This window comes from Triturus cristatus, chromosome 1_2, assembly GCF_964204655.1.
Source record: "Triturus cristatus chromosome 1_2, aTriCri1.1, whole genome shotgun sequence".
NCBI lineage: Eukaryota > Metazoa > Chordata > Amphibia > Caudata > Salamandridae > Triturus > Triturus cristatus.
In genome coordinates, this window is record NC_140580.1 from 539,494,424 (window position 1) to 539,513,372 (window position 18,949).

At 45.6% G+C, this 18,949-nt stretch overlaps 1 protein-coding gene across 5 annotated transcripts in view; it reads right to left on the reverse strand.

The window, feature by feature from the left end:
- Positions 1-18,949, reverse strand: part of ZFYVE27 (zinc finger FYVE-type containing 27) — a 291,267-nt gene that overhangs the window by 254,534 nt on the left and 17,784 nt on the right. For all 5 annotated transcript variants that reach the window (XM_085606361.1, XM_085606351.1, XM_085606358.1 and 2 more), the window contains exon 2: positions 3,253-3,475. In XM_085606361.1, the coding sequence (XP_085462487.1) occupies positions 3,253-3,464 (212 nt within the window). In that variant the 5' untranslated portion in view covers positions 3,465-3,475. The remainder of the gene's footprint in view (positions 1-3,252; positions 3,476-18,949) is intronic.

An 18,949-nucleotide genomic window follows, 5' to 3' on the forward strand; every position in this document is an offset into this window, starting at 1 on the left:
GAAAAAAGAAAATCATATATTTGGTTCCCCCTACTGTATTTTTATCATTTTGTTTATTAATACTACCAATTTTTCAAATTCCGTTTGGGATTTTTATCATCTGCATTCTGACTTTATTTCTGTTTTGGTACTGATTAAACACTGCACACTATATTATAGTAATTGAGAATATTATTTAATTGAGAATATTATTTAACTATACTATGTTATGTTATATAGTACTTCTAACGCGCACTAATACTTAAAAAGTGTCCTGGCGCGAATGCTGCATACGGAACCTTGAGGAGAAGACATTAGAGTGCCCCAGAGAAAAGAAAAGTTTTCAGTTGCTTTTTAAAAAGCCTAAGGTCTTGGATGACGCGAAGTTTCAGAGGTAAAGCATTCCAGGCCATGGCTGTTTTCACTGAAAAAGATTGGCCACCCAGACGGGCCCTGTGGAAGCGTGATACTGTCACTAGGCGCAAGGTGGCAGAGCGCAGGAGTCTGTTAGGAGTATAGAAGGCGAACCACTTTTGGATGTAGAGAGGGCCAGTCTGATGCAGAGCCCGATGGGCCAAAATCAGGGATTTGAATTGCACTCTTTGGAGGACTGGCAGCCAGTGTAAGTCGCAGAGATGTTTTTTGACGCTAGACCGTCCTGAGATGTTAAACAGGAGTCTAGCCGCGGCATTCTGTATAGTCTGTAGTTTGTTAATTAGGTATCTTGGGATACCCAAATACAGAGCGTTGGCGTAGTCGAGCCTAGAAAGAATAAGGGCACGAATAACAGCTTCCTTGGCAGACTGAGGTAGCAGCGGGAGAAATCTTCTCAATACCTTAAGAGTGCCAAAACACTGGCCAACCAGTTTATTGATTTGATAGGTGAACCGTAAGTCCTCCGAGAACCAGATCCCAAGATTTTTTGCAGGAGAGCCCACAGAGTGCGGGCATGGGAGATTAGAGGGCAATAGAGATGATCTAAAGTCAGGAGGAAATTGTCCATACAGGAGAACTTCAGACTTGTCCTCATTACATTTTAAATGTGCAGCGGCCAGCCACTTGAAAACAGCCAAAAGTTAAGCCTGTCTGCTCTGTCATAGATACCATGGGGTTGAGCTCAGGTTCATTTAAGGACAATGAGGATTCATCCGGACAATGGTTGTGACTGTTCCCACCGCAAATAGCATTCCAGTTTCTTATAGTGAAGTGCCAAATGTTAAAATACAGGATCAGGCATAAAGAAGGCCTTCATTGCCTGTTGCACTTTTAAGATTACTGGGAATGTTCCTATTCACACTTCCAGATAAGGAAGCTCTGCAGCTTCAGTGCTCGTTTCAGAGATCTTATTGCTGCCTCATTTCACACGTTTGAACCACAGTACAGGAACTAAGCCCCAAAAATGACTAAGTATGGCATTAGCCCCATGTTGTTCAGTCAAAAAGATCTGGTTACCTGATGAATAAGGGCATGCCCCCTCCCCCTTTAAAACCAGAACATGAAGGGCTCATGTCTTTAAGGCAATGTGTACTGCCCACATAAAAATCTGTACATGGTCAAAGCGGAAGCGTAGAAATAGTAATTACTAAAACTGTAAACATCCTCATGGCCGTGGCCGTGCTCGACCTTCAACAGGAAGGCAGGTAGAGAGTCAGAGGAAGGGGTGATGCCAGTCTGCAATGAACTCTCCTGGCATTGACTGAGGCATGAGTGCTACCCCCAAGAGTCGGTCAGGCTCTGCCTTAGAACTCCCTTGTCTGTCCAGTCTATGTCCCATGCCTCTGCTGACAATATAGCAGTACTCAAATGAGTATGTACTAAGCTTCTTATGAGGCAGTCATTTGCTTTAGTTTACAGGTCCATAGCATATCATGACTAATGTATTTCATGATGGCCAGGGTTCTAGGAGGGGACACTGGGAATGAGCTCCAGATCTGGGTCCAGAAGACCCTTTCAGGTTGCTCTACTATGGTCAAATATGGACCGGCTTTAAGGGGTTCCAGTAGACACAATCTTGTAGGCATGAGATACAACATAGGGAGTATGACCCTCTCTTCTCGGCCAAGTGCTGTGCCTGGGCTGTATCCTATTTCAGTCAAATCTGGCCTTCTTCATACTAATTTGTGCCTTGTATTGTCTATCTGCAGCGTAGAACAGCAAGACCAGTGTTCGTGGGGACATGGCTTTGCACCATCACATTCAGACATCCCCATGTCGAGAATAGTCCCATGTACCAAACCCAAGTAACAAACACTCGCTCACTAAATTAATGTCAGACTGAAACAAACAAAAGATTAAAAAGATATGAATCAATGCTGAAATGTGGGATGGGAAAAGCTTAAAAACGTTGCTGTAGAAAATGTGAATATACAACTCTGAAAATAAAACTAGGTGAGTACGAAGGAAAATGAAGGCTAGAGTGGGAGTACTAGGATAGGGCAGGTAGCTTGGCAAGAGGCTGCTGCAGACCCACTCTGAGTTGCTTGACAGGAAGATGCTCAGAAAGGATATGGATTGACCGGACACCTCTACCATAGAAATCAAGGATTGGAGTGGTTTATGATGGGAAGGGCTCCCATATGAGACACTTAAAACAAAGAAAGAAAAGGATTAGCACTGCAGACAGACACATAAGAGATAACGAGAGACAGGCTTCAGGTGTGGGTCGGTATAAAGCACTTGTCACATTCAAAGAAAAGTGCACAAAAGTATTTTTCCTACCTTAAATATTAGGTTAGGAACATCAGTGTAAAAGAGAAACTGTTGATCACCACAGCGGTGAAAGGCAACCAAATCTTATTGAAACTCCAGCACTCCATAAAATCCACATTCCCTCGCATCATATATTCCAAAAACATATTTAGTGCCTTGCTACCACACATCCTTCTCCTAACAGACACACACAAATAGAATAATGGTGGTCACCAGCACTTCAAGGAACACATTTAGGCCATGACCATGGTGCCGACTTAGCCATTTGTTAACCATCATCTGATCCACATTTCTAACCTACCTGATTCACCCAAATCAAGGGATGGATCACTAGTCACAGTCAAGGGCCCCCTGTTAGATCCAGGGGAATTTAGAACCATGATTGTAATGAGGATTTAAACCAAAACATTGTGGCTTATTTATTGCCACTGAAGCTTTGTGCTGTCTTATTTGTCTACTACGTGAAGCAAATATCTGACTGCAGAATAGAATACTGAGAAATTCTATATGAACCAGGACAGTTTCAAATAAATTTAAGTTCCACGTGCTTAAATTGATACTTACCTAATCAGGTATTTGATCCCTTCCCAAGTATCCTTGAGAGGCTCCAGGTACATCTCCAGTTTTTTATATGACACAACAAGGTTGAAAAGGTCAAAAGCTTGACACTTAGAAGAGCCCAAAGATGGATCATACTGTTGATCGGTTGTTGTGGGACTTCCTTCCTGCCCGTTTCCACTGCCCACAGTGGCTCCATCTTTCTCAGTCACCAGCATGCTTATTTATCCTTATAAAAGAAGAATGAAGCAAATTAATTTAAAAAACTAACACATTTTTGCTAATTTTAATTTCTTTCCAATAAGTATTACTTCTTTAAAATTATCTGACCTCCCTCACGCTTTCAACAACATTTAGGTAAGGTTTCATGTACAATTCTCTAAGGGTAATGCAAAGCTGGCATTTCAAAAACACATAACTCAGTCTCTACTTCTTGACCTCATAATCAATAAAAATCCGTCTTCAACCTAAGCTTTCCTCCATTCACCTCAAGTGAGGCGCATGTGCGTTGCTACTAAGCAGATCTTCGGGACGCTCATTGCACTTTACTAGCTCTAAACAAAGCGATGGGCACCATTAAGCCAATCGTTAACTCTTGTTAAAAGGCTTAGATCTGTTTCAATAGTGCAGCAGCATATTTTACCGCTTGCAAAATGACCAAATACCAAAAAGTCTAACTCTAAAGAACATTTAAGAGTAAAACGCCACAGCTCAGGAGTCCCTTATTTATTCTAATTAGATGTATCGGAGAGTATTGCCACAGTGCCAAGCTCTTTTCCATGGAGTTTCTAGGATATCTGGTGTCTATTTTCACCAGAGCCGAGAATGCAGTATCCTGTAGGGAGTTGACTTGAGATGCATCAATCACAGGTTGCACCTTATGCATAACAAATCATGGCAGCTCTAATAATATCAGATTTAAACTGAAGCTAATGGCATTCAAAACGAAGTTGACAAGTGCTGCATTATGGCATTCATAATAAATGTTAAAGAATAGCGAGACTCAATTATGTGTCACAGAAACATTAGAAAACATAACAAAATTATACCACGTGGGTCTTGAAGCGGCAGATGTACTTTTTAAAAATAATTTTCTGGGGAATTTAGGTATAGAACTACTTACCTAGGAAATGCATGGTATTAGAAAAATCCAACAGGTGACCTTGGAAAACCATCCATTTTTGCGGTTCCTTTACTTTGAGTTTTTTACTCAATATTCTACAGATTAACCAAAAAGGCACAATTCATCCGATTCACTTTTCTGAAATTTGTATTTCACTCAACCCTAGTGAGAAGGAGGTAGTGTTGTGGGAAGAAGGCAGAAGAGCAAAAGGAGAAGGTAGGGTACTCTGAGTGAAGTGTGAGTGTTGGGAAGAGAGAACGAAGGGAAGTGGTAGCGAGCAAGGAGACTGTATATGGCGCGGAGTGTGCGTGTACAGTCTGGTGAGAGGTAGAGGAAGTGGCGGAGGTAACCAGGGCAATGAAATTAAGGAGATCGCGATAGTAAGGCCGAACCTGAAGTGTGTATACTAATATTTCACTGGGAGGTAGGGGTGGATGGGGACAGCAGATATGAGGGAGAGGTGTGGGCGACCGTGGGAAGCCGAAGCAGGGAGGAAGGATATTCCTTGCCGCAAGGAAATGGTGATCTCGCTCCGAATCACCAGGGGCGCGCCAGCCACTCCCACATAAGAGCTGACACACTGGCATGTAGCTGACATATGTCCTTATCTGCAATCAAACTCAAACTTACTAAACAAATGAAGTACTTTTTATTTACAAAACATTACATTACAAATACACCGTCAACGTGGGAAAGGCATGCTAAACAAATAAAGCACATTTAATTTTAAAAAGCGCTTAGAAAACATCTCCCACAAGCTTTAGTAACATGACATGAGAAAACGGAACCTTCTTAAAACACCGGCCCTCTGCAATGAAAAAAATAGTGCTCATGAACAATGCTAAATACACTAAAGTGAAAGGATACAAGTAACAGGCCCATGCTCCATGGGAGGGAACAAGACACGAGAAAGAGGAACATATGACAAAGATTAACCACATGGAAGCAAACTTTTTCAAACAGCAGTCTAATTAACAAATCAAAAGCGATGGGCGGGCTGTAAGCCCACAGAGTGAATACAGCATGTCTGGAAGAGACTGCACATGGACTGCCTAGGCAAGACCAAAAAGGTGGCTCCTCCTTTAAGGCGGAGGAGAGTCGCCCCACTGCTTGTTGAACAGGGCAAAATAAAAATGAAATGAAAATAACAAAGTTGATATCATTTTATTTTTCTTTGTGGGTCTCAAGTCAGGTCGCGCAGGCGGGCGGGGCTCGCTGCCGTCAGGGGGAGCAGGAGTGGCTTGCCATCCCTCCCTAAGTGCACATGATAGCTTGGCCGGCCAAATAGTCATGCACACTTGGCATGTTCCTGAAGCACTGCCTCAAGCGTGCAGGCTGTCAATAAACACAGCAGAATTGTATTTGATTTGTTTTTTTATTGCGGTTGTCTGTCACTGTATATGTAGGCTATCAACAACAGGAATCGTACTTGTTATTTGATGACGATCAGGTGGGCCTGTCACCATGTGCGCAGGCAAACGCACTGCTCTTCAGCCGCTTCCCTATTTCTCTTTTTAAAAGTGCCACCACAGTGACGTTAAAGCAATGATGATGTAATGGGGCCAACAAGCTGCCCAAATAACGATGGCTGCTGAAGCTTCTCCGGCATGATGACGTGCATCTCCAAAGCTGCAATACCCTCCCCACCGCTCATGGCTCACATCAGGCAGTACAGATGCGCACGCAACTACACATGGGCACTAGCTCAGCAATGCCGTTAATAACCAGGCCCTCCAACATCAAACATTCGCCAGGGTCGCAGCAGGAAAGCACATGAAGATTACTCACAACAGGCTCCCCTTCAGGTGAAATGCCTCCACACAGATCTGTGTGACGTACAGCCTATCTCCAAGCATGCAGCCGCAAAATCCCACAAACATTTCCAGATGGACGGAAGAACAACAGGATACGAGGTTGGTGGGTGTAAGGCATGTGGTGCAGGTTCATTCCACTCGTCACCAAGATTAAGTGAAAGAAGTTTCACCAATTTATTCTAGTTCTTAATACACTCACAACCAAGAGCGTCTGCCGTCTGTAAGGCACCACCAGCAACTGACAAACGTTGTGATGAATCGCGTGGGCACCTTTCCACTCCTGAATGTGGAACACATGCTGAATCATAACATGGTATTCTCATGCTACAGGGCCGCATGAGGATACTTCATACTACACCAGGCTCTCCAACTTCCCCGGCATCCACCTGAGAGCAAAAGCGCTATGCCAACGCATGAGAGCCCCCAGACTCCTCAGGAGACCGCAAGGCACACCTCAGCCCTTCTTCAACGGTTTTGGACCAAAACATGCTTCTGGGCCCACCAGGGATCATCAAACATCACTGCCTTAGGTCGGTCACAGGGAAGTCCCAACTAGCACCAGTGACGGCAGGCCCGGTCCTGCATTGTCCCTAGGGCGCCACCCAAAAGTACACCCATTGCAACAACTCACCGGTGGACACCAGTGTAAGTCACCTGTACCCTGTTGAGGTCTGCACTCTCCCACTTGCTGGTGCCCACGGGGTCAATGTCCTTTTTATTCTGAAGGTGGACAGGAGGGTTTTCTTTGGCCTAGGGTTTGCTGAAACCTGACCCTAACGGATGCAGATGTTCACGGTAGCCGATCAGCACACGTCACTTGGATGAAACCTGCTGCTCCCCTGCACATCATCTGTCGATGTGCTCCTCCTGGCGGCTAGATCCACAACTACCCCACCACCTTTTTCCAGACCGTCCCGCCCTGCTGCATGGTGGACTGAGCAACGGCATTCGCCCTTAGCCACCCAGATCACGCCCAAGCCCGCCTCTTTGGCCCAAACCGGCTGTGCAAGCCACCCCGTGACCCTTCCTCACAGAGACTGGACCCAAATCTACCACAATGATCGGGGTGGGGAGGGAACGCACACAAAAAAAAAAAAAGACTCCTCCATAAAACCTTTTGTTCAGACTCCATGTCAAAGTGGTTCCAACAGCACCACATCACCTCCACCCACAGCGGAGGAGATGACAGCCATAGGAGATGATCAATCCATCACCTAGAACTTTAACTTCCAACTGGTTTTAAGAGATTAAGGACGACATAGGCGGGGTGAAAACCGACATTCAGCAAGACCTCTGTGCTCTCCAAGGAGATGTTGACGACATCGGGGTCTGAATGGTACAAACTGAACAAAGGCTGGACAACCAATCTAAGGAATGCAAAGCCCTGCAACAACATATCCTTTAACTGGGAGACCAACAAATTAGCCTCCTAGAGAAGTGTGAGGACTTGGAAAACAGGTCAGATTGCTGGCGATCTTTAAACAAGGATATAATCTATCCCAGTGCCGAGTTCTGGAGGCCAGTCGCCTCAACAGGGCTGACCAGGAGCTCATGCTTGACCGACTCGACGGCCGCAGAGAGATCTATACGGAACAGCGCCTGGGTGGTACCTGTCGGCTTCTCCCCAAATGTCATCCACAACGGAGAAAATGACAGCTTCAATTGAGTGGGCAGGCCGAAAACCTGCCTGATGCGGGCGTGGGGCTGGAACTTATATTCTTCTAGGAATGAACAGAGCTGTCTGGCAACATGTGCTTCGAGCACCTTTGCTAGGTATGGCAGCAAGGAAACTGGTAGATAATTAAAGCTAAATGGGTCTTCACCAGATTTCTTTTGAAGTGGGTCCACTATCGCCTCCTTGAAGGTGAGACCATGCCTTGACTAAGGACTGGTTGAGAAGAGAACAGGCTAAGTCAGGAAAGTGTGAAAAGACTGTTTTTAAGATTTTAGGGGGGAAAACGTCATTTGGGGATCCCAACTTAATTTTTGACAGCAGTTCTATGAAGGAATCCTTGCAGAGAGCAGGAAATTCAGATAGCGTATGCGGGTTCTTTCTATCAGGAGGTACCAAATTGGAGAAAGTGCTTGCAGGTCTTTTATTATCTTAATCTTTCCAATGAAGAAAGAATCAAGAGTGTCACATAGGTTTTGTGTAGGAGGGAAGGGTATAGTTCACCTGATTGGGTTAGATAGTTCAGAGACTATGTTAAAGATTTCCTTTGCATTGTTCATCGAGTTTAATATTCTACTGGAAACAATACAGCTTTTTCATGTTTGAATAAACCGTTATATTCCTTGAGACAGAGAGTATGCTTTCTTATTTTCGGATGAATAGTTAGTCCGTCATTTGCGTTCTGCATGAAGAAGTGCAGATTTTAGCAATTTTTAAATCATCAGAAAGCCATTTAGATGCCTCCTGACGTCCGACCCACATGGATTTTCAAAGAGGGGCATGAGTGTTGCTGGCAGAGGATAGCTAGTTAATGATTTTTCCTTGTAGTGATTTATGCTATTGTCAGACTGGTGAAGAGTATGCGCTAGGTTATTCACAAAAGGAGTTGATGTCCACCTGGACTCATGTCCCATGTACTCATGGGAGGGCCACACGCCTTCACAAGCCCCACTCAGACACGCCTACTCCTTCTCTATCTTTAATAGTTACCACCTATATTGTCAACAGGCTCAACAACCCTACCAAGCTCTTAAGTATTCTCCATGAGCTCTCCTCTCTGAAGGCCCAAGTCTGCTTCCTTCAGGAAACTCACCTTTAACATTCCGATACAGGCAGACTCCAATCCTGGAAACTTCCTATACAATATCACGCCTTCTCATGCACTAAAATGGCAGTCACCACAATCCGGATTCCTCACACAGCACCATTTATTGAGCACAACCATCGATCAGAAGGGGTCAGGCAGATGGGTGCTGGTCAAAGGATTTTGGGAGGGTACCCCTGGTGTTGATTTACACGCCTAATGTGGTAGCTCTTGCAGAAGGCTCCCTTATAACAGGAGGAGACTTCAATATCTTCTTTGATAAACACCTAGAGCACGCCATACATGCTTGAGGCGGACTGTCTCCCCAGTGCCTCTAAGACCAAGGCCTGTCACCTTAGCTCTCTGCTGGGTTGAGGGCGGGACGCCGCAATGAGGATGCTGGTGCCTCAGTGACTCCCTCCATCGTGACCCAGTAACGAAAGCAACAATGCAAAAGGCCTCGCCGAATACTTGTAACACAACAAGATGGGAGATACCGATAAACGGGTGGTCCGGGATGCACTTAAGGTGATGACTTGGGGACATTTCATCCAGGAAGCAGCCAGACTCAAGAGCACATGCAACATCACTAGAACCCAACTGACCATGGAACTAACGACTCTCAAACAGTAAGACAAGCATTCCCCAGCCAATAAGATCCGGGGCAAAGTGCAGGCAGTACGGGGCAACTTGATACACTAGAGCTCAATAAGGCCCACAACCTTCAAGCCCATACAGGAGCACACTTCCATGAAGGAAGCAACAAGCCAGGCACCTTACTGGTTTATAAACTGTGGGTCCTACAGTCAGGCAAACAGACCGTGGAAGTCAGGGCGGGCGGTGTGACTCATACCAAGAGAGAGGGCAAGCTACAAGCTTTCTGGTCCTTCTATCAATCGATCTACAAGGCTGACAGCTTGATGCATCTCGTACAGAGATGTTTCTGAACTCGGTCAACCTCCCCAAAATCTCAGCATCGGCGGAGCTAGATGCCCCCAAAGCAAAGGCCAATAATCTCACATCCAAAGGCCAACTCAAGATCTCTAGAGCCCCAGGCACGGATGACTTCACCCAGCTATTCTATAAATGCTTTGCACCCAAACTCCTTCTGCTAGTCACAAACCACTTCAACTCCTGTTACCACAGATAGGGGGGCATCCACCTGTATGACAGAGGACTCTATCGAGTTTATAGTCAAACCAGGTATGGACCCAAGCTTTACCGCTCCTAGCACCAGATAGCCCTCCTGAGTGTAGACCTAAAGCCCTCTGCGAAAGTCTTTTCTTAAAGTCTCAAAGCTTTGCTTCCAGACTTTATCCATACAGATCAGGGGGGTTTTGTCGCTTGCCGCAACACTAGCGATAAGACCAAACTCACGCTACACATTGACGTGTCACGGAGAAAGGGGAGGGCGGCAGTCGTCCTGTCCCTGGATGCTGAAAAAGAATTCGATAGGGTGTTCTGGAGCATGCTCTTCTCGGTGCTCGGCTGCTTCAGTTTCAGGCTGAGAGGATGGATTGCGGCTATTTATGAGATCTCACCAGGCAAAAGTGATGGCCAAAGGTCACCCATGTGCTCCAATTCAAATCAGACGGGGCACCTTTCAAGGTTGACCTTTGTCTCCCCTCTTATTACCTCTTCCTGGAACTCCTCCTCCAGAGTATCAGGAATAATCCTCACATACATGGCATCTCCTTTTGTAGAGACACCTTCAAAGTATCCGCCTTTGTGGACAATATTTCACTTACCCTCAAGGAACCCAGATGCTCCCTTTAAGCTCTAATCTCTCTTCTGGATGTGTTTCATGCAACAGCCGCACTCTGAATTAACATGACAAAAAGGGTCTGGCAGAGTCCCTTGCAGCAGTGTAGCCCTTTTGCTGGACAACCTTCTCTATCAGATACTTGGAGATCCACTTGAGACCTAGCCAATCTACTTGTGCTTTCCTTAACTTTGGATCCCTGCTTCCCCACACCAAGACATCCTTACTTGCCTGGGGAATCACTCACTCTCTTGGCTGGGACGCGTTGCAGCCCATAGGACAATCCTCCCTTGCATCCTGTACCTTTTTCAGCCCATGTCTCTGCCAATCCCTAAGACCAAGATTAACAGTCGTCAAACTGTCTGCATGTCCTACATGGGGGAGGGAGGGGGCGCTCTAGGTTACCCTTCCAGACCAGCTTATGGCATCCCAAAGAGGGGGAAGTGGGGGTACTGCACTTGCCCTACTGTTATCAAGCTTCTCAATTACACTGCATTGGTCGAATGGCTCAAGGGGGAAACCGATAAACCCTTGTGCTTTATAGACCAAACCCTAGACCACTTGTCAAGATCATGTTGATCCCCAAAACTTTGAGGAGCCAGCTTTTATACCTTTCCACTCGTCACAAGCATTAACCTAGCTGTATGGGACTGGATTGCCACCCAGTCTGGCCTTACATCTTTCCCTTCCTCCTATACTAGACAATCCAGAGTTTACCTGGAGACACTGGCTTCCATATACGGAGAGAAAAAGGCTGCTTCTGTATACGGGATTCCTTCCTGACATACCAAATTAGGATCTTTGAGGAACTTAAACTTGACCACAGGATCCCAGAAATTGAGCAATATCATTATGTTCAGCTCTGCTACTGATCTTCCACCCTAGTGTCAGGGCGAGGACAACCAGGCTGCTTAACCCCTTTGAACGCGATCTACAACGCCTCACTTCCTCCATGCACCTGATCTCCAATATCTATAACATTCTCAATGCCCGAACATCGCCATCCAAAAGGCTATACCAATAAAACTGAGAGCAGGATCTCTAGCTAACTCCCCGAGTTCGCTCTCCTAGGAAGACTCGCTGGAGGCTTTTATCCCCCCCCCCACTCCACTGTGGGCAAGTTCATTTCTCACCTGTGAAGCACGCAATTCTTTCCCTCTGGGGGAAGCCCATCACTCCTACATATGAACACTGGTTCATTATTTGTGTCTCCTTTTGAGCCATGAGAAGACTGCTCATAAACAGGCCTCGAAAAATCTACTTGCTATGGCAAGTCAGATTTTATTCAGGTCGAGCAATATTTAGGAACTACTCGCCCATTCTGGCAAGTAGACAGAGAACAGGTGTTTTGTTCAGTCAGAAAATGAAGGAGCAATAAAGATGCCTTTACATCTTGTTTTTATCTCTTCACATTTGCTCTGTGCTCAGGGACAGGCTCAGAAGTCTGTGTACAATTACTTTTCCTTCTCCGACTGCAGAGTTCCAGCATTTTATAAAGTGAACTGTCTGACTTGCTGTATGAAGTGTGAAATAAAAGGTTGTAGGGTATCAGTTTTTTTTCTAACACACATTTAATTCGCTAATAAGTCAACTGGTCAAACATTTCCCTTAGGAGTGACATGCAACTTAGACAATATCCTTCACGTGTGGCCTGGAAAAGAGATCTGGGTATGCCCATCTCAGACTCGGATTGGGTGAGCATGTCAGCCTTGTTTGTACAGTATCCTGTAACAACGGATTTAAGCTCCTGAATTTTCATTTACTGCACTGTACCTACATCACTCCATATCATCTGAAAAAAAGGCCCCTACTAGGGGAGCTATGTGTGCACATTGTGGAGATATACGAGGCCACTTTCATATATCTAGCGTGGGCCTACAGAAAGGTGCAGGAGTGCTGGGGACAAGTAGTGCCACGTATAGAGATGGCCACCGGAATTCAAAATCCGTTGACAAATCAAATCTGTCTACTGGGAGTGGTGGTGTGACCAAAGGGATGCAAAAACTCTTATAAATTTGCCTAGTTGGCCTTATATGCTAGTGAAGGGATGGGTGGCCATAGGGTGGATGGGCACGAGGGTGTCACTGTTGACAGATTGGTTACGAGACCTGGGGGGTGGCGGAGGACCACCACATGAGAGTGTCCGTACCGATAAGGGGGCAGCCAGTGTCATAATTCTGTGGGATCAATTGCTGGGTATGTTTCAGGAAGACAGCAATGTGTCTTCCGAAAGCGGCTCCGAAATGTAGGCTTGATTGTGAATAGCATTAATACCTGTGCCAATTTGATGATGATCAAGTGTGTATCGGTGCTTCCTTGTATAATGCTCGGCTAGTTGCCTTGGTCCTATCTATGGACTGCTTTGATTGTCATCGGACAGGTGGATAATCCCACTCACGAATACTGTATACTATTTGTTGGTAGCCTGTCTCTGATATGCATCTGTCATGAGAATATGTATGGCACTGTCAACACACACTGTTTCCTTGTTTGCTTGAAACCAATAAAATACAGTTAAAAAAAACTGCACAAACATTACAAAATATATTTTAGTAGTTGTGAAAGATCATTTTTTGTACTTCTGCGTGATTAAATAAATAGGATGAAAAACAAATCAACACTTTTCCTGGTGATGTGCAAATGATAAATATGTTTTCCGAAAACCAATTTTCACAGATTATTGCTTATACTCTACATAGTTTTATCAGTAAAGCTGCAAGATAGTGAGAATGTTTTAGGCCATTTCCTGGACATTTCCTGTCTTATAAATGGCAGTGCACTGCCACATCATGCTATAGTAATATATTTATTAAAAGTGAGTGTTTAAACAAAGTGAGTGTTTAAACAAACTGAGAAACACAAGTCCAATTTGTCGCACACTGCTTTACCTACCAGCGTAGTTGCCCCAAAGAATTGTGGTCCCTGAAGTCAGCGTCGGCGGGTACGCCTATGCCCGAGTCATGAGTGCAAGTAAGTGTAGCGTTAGCCATCCCTGGACACGTGTTTCGAGGTAGTTGCCTCTCGTCAGCAGGGAGTAGGTGAGTGTGTAGGGTTGCTGTGTAGGCTGCTAAAATAAGTGTTCTGTGCAGGCACTGAGGCCTTTGACGGTTGCTTGGCGGCCCTCTCTTCCACCCCTAACTATTTTCTTTACTGGTGAGGGAAGTTATCCCGAAACCCGAGCCATGTCTCGGCCAATATTTTAAAACCCGGGACATGTATCGGGTCTAGAGATCATCAGTTCAACAAGTACTTACTTGCACCCACTGGGGTGAACCACTCAAGAACTCCATCAGAGATCATCAGTTCAACAAGTACTTATTTGCACCCACTGGGGTGAACCACTCAAGAACTTCATGTACCAGCTTCCCTTGGGGCGACCCGGAGGAGGGGCTAGCGGAGTGCGGTCCATTGCGATTGTTTCTAAAAACTGAGAAACACTCCTGCCCCTGCTCTGATGGCAATGCTATCAGTAAACTGAGAGGGAAGTCAGAGATCGTGTGTACAATATATGTCGGCTAGATTATTATTACACATGGAGCAAACATTTAGTCTATTTAATCAAACAAAAGAGTTTTGTTTTGAACAGCAAAACTGCTGAACTCACATATATGAAGGTGCACTCGTGAAAATGAAGAAAAAGGCAACTCTGTAAAATAAAATATTTGCCAGTGCTCACACAATTTGGGACCAGTTTACGGGCCAAGTACATAACAGTTAGGCTAAGTAGATTATTCAAGTTACTCAACCTGCAGGTCAAGTAACATTTTTATGATTTTTCGAGGCCGGATAATGGAGAAATCTCTGCTTTTTCACAAACTCTGGAGCCCAGTTTGTCTCTATCGGAAGTTCAAATTCCAAGGCAGGACATGTACCCAGAGACTTTACGCCTTGGGTCTATTAGACACAAAACAGCTATGAAGCTATGGCGAGGCACTCCTGACAGATTCTGATGTGTAGGATGTAGTACTCCAATATCCATGTGTCGTACGGTTCATACTTTCTCAGTAAAACTGTGCGTTTCTTGGACAACTTAAACATCAAAACTGTACAAGACTGATTCCCTACGCGCCATCGGGATATGTTGGCTTAAGTCCGCCTAGCTCGCAGTGCACCATCTATACCCCTAACCTGGTAAGATAACAGGTGAAGTGAGAAACCACAGAACATGACAACCCTGACTTTCAAGGAAATTGTGGAAACAGATCTAGAACCCTTTTGTTTGGTAACTCATGCATACCCAACGAGACTATCATGAAAAACACAACATGGTGTTTCAATATTTATTGAAACAATATGATTCTTGTATAAAATAAGTTTGCTGCAATTATTAATAGAAGGAAACAAAGCAAAGTAATCAGCATCAGGAGAATGGTAAAGTAAATGAACAATTCAACCACTGTGCTGTTTCATAGATTATATGCTCCCATCTGAATATTTTTATATTTTTCGCTCCTACCTAGCGCTACCTATCCTAGTGTGTCTAGGGTGGGTGAATCTGCCAGAATCCCTGTAGGGTGATCTAACTCCCCTATAACCTGTGGGTAAATGTCATCAAGGAGCCAGTCTTGGTGGAGAGCTGGACATCATCCCTTGTAGAAGGTAAACAGGAATAAGCAGAGCTGGAATTCAGGCATGGGGCGACGACAACAGTGTCAGCGAAATGCTCCTCTATCTAACATAGAAGTGGTGCGTTTATAGAATAAACTTCACTCATGTAATCATGCCGAAGCACCAGTCAGGCCGCTATTGTCGATTCTTTTGCGATAGCTCTGTCACTGAGCGGACAATAATGAACACCACCATTTTGTGCAGCACTCCACACTAATACCAATAAACATACAGACACAAAGTTCACCTGTCCATACCAGGAAGCAGCATAGAATTCGACTGCTCAGATACAGAGACCAGGTATGATAAAAACCAGATTGATTTCCATTTATAGGGAATCAGACTAAACTTCCATCAGGGAACTAATAAGCAAAAGGTAGCTTCCTTACATGTATTTTAGGAAATTGCATTAAACAAAATAACATGATATGCCTAAATGATTTCATGAGGAACTTCTACCCATCTTGGTAAACTGCTGTATTGTTCTTTGTAAATTGCTTTATTATTTGCCTTCTAGTATATGCATGCATTTAGTGAATACAGTGAGCATCTCATGACGCTGTTGAGGCATGGCTGGTGCATCATGGTACATTGCACTATCGTTTACATTGAATATATTTTATGAGTTCGAAGCTCTCTCATGTAGCAGTAGGACAGTCTACACAACACGTTTCCATTTAGTAATCTCAGATGCAGAGTGGTTCAACTGATTGTGTCCAGGGGCTAGGAACAACTGACTGATTATGTGCTAAAATGAAGTACGCTGACATCCAATTCTGGATGAGCAACATTGTGAAGGATTATTAAACCTTGTGGGGGCACTCAATTTGCATTAGAAGTATATGCTGTGCGACCATTATTTATTTTTTTGCAAATTGTTAAATTTTCCTAGACCTTTCCCTATAGCATCATTTGGGTTTCGGTTTTCATTTTTCTTTTAAAAACTCCTTTTAGGCCATATACGTGCAGTTTTCATGGCCTACCACAGCTCATATCATCGATAAACTCAAATACAGCGTCAGCTTTGAGACAGGGACTTTATCCTTTGGCTTGTTTTGGTTCAGTCCCCTGCCGTCATTGCTCGCTTGCCATGGATTTCCCATTTTGAATCAGTCCACGTGCATTTATACTAAAACACTGATTGTAATAGTGATTGGTCAAAAAGAAGTCTAGCCTCGTTTGTGGCTCTGCAGAGTCACAGAGGGGTTGTTTGATACGGAGAGGTTTGATGCAGGTGCTATAGCCAGGGCCACTGGAATTAGGAGGTCCTGGGCCTCGGCATAATACGCATAGTTATAAATGTGTCTCATAATCCTTGGTCTGCTCCAAGTCTGCAGACTTTAATGAAAAAAATGATCTAGGTCAAACTAAGCAAATGTTACTAAACGCAGCAACAGGCGTTGCCTCGCAGTGAAAGACCCTTTTTAAAGATTGACTGATCATCTTTCAGCTACCTATTACCGTATTTGGGGGATAAACTGGTATTAAGGCGGTGAAAACCTTGCCCAGACAGTTTTACCATGCATACAAATGACAAAATAATACTAATAAGAAAATGTACCACACTAGGCCGCATAATTTGGCTTTTCTTAAAGCATAATTTGGTCAACTCTGCCACATAATTCGGTCCTCCCTTCTCACATAATTCCAGTGGCCTCAGCTGTCCCCAGAATCGTTTCGTGAAGGGACTGGTTCAAGGGCGGGCTCCTGGCCGATCAGCGCAAATGCCAGCCAGGTCTTCACTTGGTGACATACTCTCCCTGGTGCTGGAGGAGAACTCAGCCGGGCATGTCAGAGCTTATGAACAGCACCGCGCCACTGCCAACTCAAGAGGCATCCTGCAGCCCTTAGCCATACCAGGGCGTGGAAGAACTTCCGTTATGCTGGTTAATGTCTACTGGTTTAGGCACCTGGAAGAATAGCAGAAGCTGCTAGGTAAATGAACAGCTTGGATCAGAAATAACTCATTGGGAGCAGAACAGCTGATTCTCTTTGCACGCACATAGCTTTCCACGGGTAGCTCGTCTTCATGAGAACACCGTTCTTATTCTAACCCTGAAGGATTGCTGCGCATTGGCCTGGAAATGACGTCAGCCACTTTCAGTCTGCAGCACTTCAAGTGGGATAGAAAAAGCTCCTGCTGCTGTCAGGGTGAGACGGCACCGGCGCTCGTGAAACCTTCTGGCAACAAGAGCTGCTTGCAGTCGCATTGGAAGCACTGGGCCCAGTCACCAAAACCCTGTGCTGGGGAAAAGACTTCTACAGACCTCTGGATCCGATCTCCCCTGAGATCTAGTAGCTTTTGCAATGCTCGTTCCTGAACTTACAACAAGGCTGCCACAGAATCAGCGCATGTGTGTCCCGCTGTCAGGCGATGGGAAAACACAATGGTGGGATACTACTTCAAGGGGTAGTTGCAAGCTAACCCGGTGGGCAGAGACAACTCCCCCCCCCCCCCTTCCGGATTATGGGCTGGGAACCAGTACCCTTCTTGTGTGGGTTTGTGTGGGGGGGGGTGGGAGGGCACGGCTACAGATGTGTTCATTTTCTGCTTACTGGATTAATCAATGCCCTGCACAGCCATGCAGGTGCTGCCCCTCCTCCTTATTCCCCGCGAAGTGGCCCCGGCAGGCCCGGCTCCAGGAATTTTTATTTGGGTGGGCCACTGCGGGCTCGATTTGTCGCATATAGGTCTAGGCAGGCCTGCTTCAGGGCCCTCCTTTATCTCTTGTTAGTCTTACAAGGCCCAATAAAACGCACTCTTTTCCAAATCTCTTTCTAAATATTATCACTCTCAAAAAGTGTTTTTTCCATGTAATGTTCCTTTGATGGGAAGAGGAGGTTTCTGAGGTGGGAGTGTCAGGCAAGTGATGCTTCTCGGGCTCCCTCTGTGCGAGCCTTAAGGCAGAATCCCTCTTCATTACTACCTCCACCTGACCCCGGACTCTGCAACGCACTCCCTTACAGGCTCCCTCTGTGCGAGCCTTCAGGGAGAATCCCTCTTCATTATTACCTCCACCTGACCCCGGACTCTGCAACGCACTCCCTTACAGGCTCCCTCTGTGCGAGCCTTCAGGGAGAATCCCTCTTCATTACTACCTCCACTTGACCCCGGACTCTGCAACGCACTCCCTTACAGGCTCCCTCTGTGCGAGCCTTCAGGGAGAATCCCTCTTCATTACTACCTCCACCAGACCCCGGACTCTGCAACGCACTCCCTTACAGGCTCCCTCGGTGTGAGCCTTCAGGGAGAATCCCTCTTCATTACTACCTCCACTTGACCCCGGACTCTGCAACGCACTCCCTCACAGGCTCCCTCTGTGCGAGCCTTCAGGGAGAATCCCTCTTCATTACTGCCTCCACCTGACCCCGGACTCTGCAACGCACTCCCTTACAGGCTCCCTCTGTGCGAGCCTTCAGGGAGAATCCCTCTTCATTATTACCTCCACCTGACCCCGGACTCTGCAACGCACTCCCTTACAGGCTCCCTCTGTGCGAGCCTTCAGGGAGAATCCCTCTTCATTACTACCTCCACTTGACCCCGGACTCTAAAACGCACTCCCTTACAGGCTCCCTCTGTGCGAGCCTTCAGGGAGAATCCCTCTTCATTATTACCTCCACCTGACCCCGGACTCTGCAA